The sequence below is a fragment of the Otolemur garnettii genome, unplaced genomic scaffold, assembly GCF_000181295.1.
Source record: "Otolemur garnettii isolate 467f Iridium unplaced genomic scaffold, OtoGar3 scaffold00009, whole genome shotgun sequence".
Lineage (NCBI taxonomy): Eukaryota > Metazoa > Chordata > Mammalia > Primates > Galagidae > Otolemur > Otolemur garnettii.
Window position 1 is genome coordinate 8409269 of NW_003852404.1, and position 5655 is coordinate 8414923.

The 5655-nt window shown below is 50.1% G+C and overlaps 1 protein-coding gene across 2 annotated transcripts in view; it reads left to right on the plus strand.

Moving 5' to 3' along the window:
• The window catches only part of AGMAT (agmatinase), an 11535-nt gene that overhangs the window by 3290 nt on the left and 2590 nt on the right, over positions 1-5655 (plus strand). For both annotated transcript variants that reach the window (XM_003783887.3, XM_012801601.2), the window contains exons 3-5: positions 1671-1719; positions 2921-3116; positions 4138-4317. In XM_003783887.3, coding sequence (XP_003783935.1) covers positions 1671-1719; positions 2921-3116; positions 4138-4317 — 425 coding nt within the window. The remainder of the gene's footprint in view (positions 1-1670; positions 1720-2920; positions 3117-4137; positions 4318-5655) is intronic.

Here is a 5655-nt window from a genome sequence, read left to right on the forward strand (position 1 = left end):
GTAGAGTGCCATGGCATCACAGCTCACAGCAACCTCCAACTCCTGGGCTCAAGCGAGTCTCCTGCCTCTGCTTCCCAAGTAGCTAGGACCACAGGTGTCCGCCGCAACACCTGGCTATTTTTTGGTTGCAGCTGTCATTTTTGTTTGGCAGGCCCAAGCTGGATTTGAACCTGTCACCTTAGGTGTGTGTGGCTGGTGCCTTAGCCACTTGAGCCACAGGCGCCAAGCGAGGGATCCTCTTCTAAATATCCCAACTTATTTTTGCCAAATGAGAGGGCCTAACCTGTATAACATAGTGGTGGGAGTCTGGTTTCTGGGTGGCAGGGTTGTAGTCTCAGCTTCACCTATCAGTTACTAGCTGTGTTATTGCATTCACTGCTGACGCCTCATGTCCTCATGTGTGAAATGGGAATGATAGCACTACTTGTCTCAAAGTATTGTGTGAGGGGGATAGAATGAAAGTGTACATGATTATCAGGGCTTTGTTGAGGGTGGCTGTAGTCTCAGCTACTCAGGAGCCTGAGGCAGGATTGCTTGAACCCAGGAGTTTGAGGTTGCTGGGAGCTAGGCTGATGCCATGGCACTCTACCCAGGGTGACAGAGTGTGACTCTGTCTCAAAAAAAGAAAAATAAAATGCATATGAAATGTCCAGCATTGTGCCTTACATTTTTTTTGGCCGGGGCCAGGTTTGAACCCGCCACCTCCGGTATATGGGGCTGATGCCCTACTCTTTGAGCCACAGGTGCCGCCCCTTACATTTTTTTTTGTTTGTTTTTGAGACAGAGTCTTACTTTGTCACCCTCAGTAGAGTGCTATGGTATCACAGCTCACAGCAACGTCAGACTCTTGGTCTCAAGCAAGTCTCTTGCCTCAGCCTCCCAAGTAGCTGGGACTACAAGCACCGGCCACAACACATGGCTATTTTTAGAGATGGGGTCTCACTTTGGCTCAGGCTGGTCTTGAACTCCTAAGCTCAGGTGAACTTGAACTCCACCTGTCTCAGCCTCCCAGAGTGCTAGGATTACAGGTGCGAGCCACTATGACCAACATGCTTTAAGTTTCAATAAATCTTAGCTATTGTTATTATTATTGTTATTGAGACAGAGGCTCACTCTTTTGCCCCAGGTTACAGTGCCCTGTGACACAGCTCATAGCAACCCCAAACTCCTGGGCTCAAGCAATCTTCTTGCCTCAGTCTCCCAAGTAGCTGGGACTACAGGCATCCCCTGGCTACTTTTTCTATGTTTAGTAGAGACAGGGTCTTGCTCTTACTCAGGCTGGTCTTGAACTCCTGAGCTTAAGGCATCCTCTTGCCTCTGCCTCCCATCCTGCTAGGATTACAGGGGTGAGCTGCCATGCCCAGCTCAATTTCTGCTTTTATTTATTTTTTATTTTATTTAATTTATTTATTTTTGAGCCGGGGCTGGGTTTGAACCTGCCACCTTCTGCATATGGGGCCGGTGCCCTACCCTTTTGAGCCACAGGCGCCGCCCTCAATTTCTGCTTTTAAATGACAGTGAAATTTTAAACTTCCTACCACTGAACAGGATCTTATTTTAGTTGTGGTTACACTTCGTCAATCTAAAAGGGTGGCAGAATTGGGTAAATTCAAGTTGTCCTATGTAATAATTGTAGCCACATTCTAGATGTTTTCTTTTTCTCTTTGCAGGTGGAGATCACACAATCACATATCCCATATTACAAGCAATTGCAAAAAAGTACGTCCCAAATGGCTTTGCTGGAGTGAGGTTTCAAACTGCAGGAGCTGGGGAATGAGTTGTGCTGCTAGGTGGCATCGGGTGACCTGGTGACCGCTGCTGGCTCAGGTTGTTGGGAGTGATAGGAAATTCCCAACTGGGTTGCTTCTGGGGATCAAAATTAAGGTTGAGCTCCAGGTGTCTCTGTCAGTCACCAGTTGGAAGCCAAGACAATTTATTATTAACATTTCTAGCTGCCCTCCCTTGCTGCAGATCTGTTCTGATATGCGTGCTCAGCATTTACAGCCCGACTCTGTTTTTGGAAGATGAGCCCCTGGTGAAATACACAACCCCAGTGAACTTTAGTTTCTGTTTTGTTGCGGCCACCAAATACGAATACTGATAGGCACAACAGGGGAGCTGTGAGGCTCTGTTTTCTCCTGAAAGGGCCCTTTTCCCAGACAATGAGAAGACTGATTTTCCAGAAGTGGAGTCTACTGGGGACTGGCTAATTTGGGGCAATTTAATTTGAGAAAGAGACAGAAGGGCCGAGGCGGAGGGTGGTAGCTCCAGGATTTGTATGTGGCAGCATCATGTGGGTAGCATTCTGGTTGGAGGTGGGCGGGTACAGGTCTTTTCTGGAAGCTGCACTTGCCTCCCACTGATTTGGATCATGTGTTTATTTTGGGTGGGTAGCAGGGATGGATGGAGATTATGGAGGCAGAGCTGGGTCGAAGCTTCTTCTTGGTGCCACAGTTGGAGAAAGGGTGGCTGATGAGCTCAGGCTTTAACTGAGTTTACCTCTGAGCCACCACCCTTCATACTCACCCCGCTGCCCACTCTGTCTCTGAGGGAAGCAGATTCTGGTTGATAGCTAGTGGGAGGCAGCCACAGCACACGTCTGTTTTCTGCCTGACTTCTCTGAGGTTATTGTTTTTTTTTTTTTTTTTTTTTGCGGTTTTTGGCCGGGGCTGGGTTTGAACCCTTCACCTCCAGCATATGGGGCTGGCGCCCTACTCCTTGAGCCACAGGCGCCACCCTCTGAGGTTATTGTTCCTCAGAGATGCTGAGTGAGTTGAAGACAGATGCCTGGTACAAGGCAGCAAATGGATGTCCACTGCCCCTCTGTGGCTGAGTTGTCATCAAGTTTTGGTGGCTTGAAGAGTGGCTGTTGAGGGTCCCGCAGGGAGGTCTAGCCTCTGAGCTGCTCTGCTGTCACCAGGCATGGCCCTGTGGGGCTGCTGCATGTGGATGCCCACACAGACACCGCTGACAAGGGCCTGGGAGAGAAGCTCTACCACGGGACGCCCTTCCGCCGGTGCGTGGAGGAGGGACTCCTGGATTGTAAGCGGGTGGTGCAGATCGGCATCCGGGGCTCTTCCATGACCTTGGATCCTTACAGATACAACCGGAGCCAGGTGACAGACTTAATGCCCCCCCCACCCCAAGTGCCTTGCTGCCCATTGACTGCCTGCTGGTAGCCGTGGATCCCACAGGGTCTTTACTTATCAACTTCAGAGAGTGGGGACAGGAGCCAGTCTGTCACCGGAGCCAGGTGACAGACTTAATGCCCCCCTCACCCCAAGTGCCTTGCTGCCCATTGACTGCCTGCTGGTAGCCATGGATCCCACAGGGTCTTTACTTATCAACTTCAGAGAGTGGGGACAGGAGCCAGTCTGTCACTGGAGCCAGGTGACAGACTTAATGCCCCCCCCCCCAAGTGCCTTGCTGCCCATTGACTGCCTGCTGGTAGCCGTGGATCCCACAGGGTCTTTACTTATCAACTTCTCAGCCTCCCAAATAGCGGGGGCTACTGGCATGCATTACTAGTTTTTCTGTTATTTATTTATTTATTTTTTCTGAGGCAGAGTCTCAAGCTGTCACCCTGGGTAGAGTGCCGTGACGTCATAGCAACCTCAAATTCTTGGGCTTAAGCGATTCCCAAGTAGCTGGGACTTCAGGCGCCTGCCACAATACCTGGCTATTTTTTGTTGCAGTTGTTTGTCATTCTTGTTTAGCTGGCCCAGGCCGAGTTCGAACCTGCCAGCCTTGATGTATGTGGCTGGTGCTATAACCATGGTGCTAGGGGTGCTGAGCCAGTTTTTCTGTTTTTAGTAGAGATGAGGTCTTGCCTTGCCTCAAACTGGTTTTGAATTGAGCTCAAGCATTCCACCTGGCTTGACCTCCCAGAGTGCTAGGATTACAGGCTTGAGCCCCTGCATCCGGTCCCAAGGTCCACTTTGACCCTGCTTCATTACCAGGCATTGTCCCTCTCTCCCTCACCTGTAGAACAGGGACAGTAATCTCCTCATGGAAACGGAGGGTCAAATGTGAACTGCATGTGAGCAGCTGAGGATGGGAGTGGCACACAGAAAGTTCCAGGTCTGTGCTGCCTAGTAGAAGCCTGGACCTCCTGCTCTTCCATCCCTACCTCTCTAGGGCTTCCGGGTGGTCCTGGCTGAAGACTGCTGGATGAAGTCCCTGGTGCCTCTGATGGGGGAAGTGAGGCAGCAGATGGGAGGCAAACCCATTTATATCAGCTTTGACATTGACGCCTTGGATCCTGCCTATGCTCCAGGGACAGGGACCCCTGAAATTGCTGGTCTCACCCCTAGTCAGGTAAGGAAGCTCTACCAGGGAAGATTCCTGGGGGTGGGGATGCTTTACAGTCCACTTCCTGGCACTTGTGTCTACAGGAACCAGGATAGGATTTTGTGTGTGTGTGTGTAGAGACAGAGTCTCACTTTTTTGCCCTCAGTAGAGTGCAGTGGAGTCACAGCTAACAGCAACCTCCAACTCCTGGGCTTAGGCGATTCTTCTGCCTCAACCTCCCAAGTAGCTGGGACTAGGATAGGATTTTAAAAGCAGAGCACGGAAGCTCTTAGTGTCCTCAGAGCTGACAGTAGGTTTGCCAGCTCCCGTACAGGGAAGTGACTGATTTTGTTGAGTCATTCACATTTTACCTGGCATCTCCTTTATTTGGTCTTCCTGCCTTCGGGCCATCTGTAGTCAGTTCATAGGGATAAAGTGTTTATTATAGTACCTCATCTTTTTTTTTTTTGAGACAGAGTCTCACTACATCACCCATAGTAGAGTGCTGTAGCATCACAGCTCACAGCAACCTCAAACTCTTGGGCTTAAGCAGTTCTCTTGCCTCAGCCTCCCAAGTAGCTGGGACTACAGGTACCTGCCACAATGCCCGGCTATTTTTTTGGTTGCATTTGTCACTGTTGTTTTAGCTAGCCAGAGCTGGGTTTGAACCTGCTAGCCTCAGTGTATATGGCTGATGCCCTACCCACTGAGCTATGGGCGCTGCCCATAGTGCCTCATCTTAAGGACACTAAACTTACCTTTTGAGGGTTAAATTTAAAAAGCGCATGCAGTGGCACTAAATACCAAGGTAGCTCAAGAGTTTTAGATACTCCCAACTAAAGCCCCATGAGATATGCTGAGAATAAATGCAGCACTGGCTGTGGTTATGACTGGAGGAAGGTATAGGGTGCCTGACATACATATATAAAGTGCTTGAAGATGGGTGGCACCTGTGGCTCAGTGGGTAGGGCGCAAGCCCCAAATACTGAGGGTGGTGGATTCGACCCTGGCCCTGGCCAAACTGCAATAAAAAAACTGCAATGCCTGGGCGTTGTGGCGGGCACCAGTAGTCCCAGCTACTCTGGAGGCTGAGGCAAGAGAATCGCCTAAGCCTAGGAGTTGGAGGTTGCTGTGAGTGGTGACACCACGGTACTCTATCGAGGGTGAAAAAGTGAGACTCTGTCTCTTAAAAAAAAAAACAGGGGCGGTGCCTGTGGCTCAAAGGGGTAAGGCACCGGCCCCATATGCCAGAGATGGTGGGTTCAAACCCAGCCCTGGCCAAAAACTGACAAAAAAAACAGATTCGTTCTCTTGTTTAAAACGCAGCTGGGGGCTGTGCTTTAGCAGTTCATGCCTATAATCCCT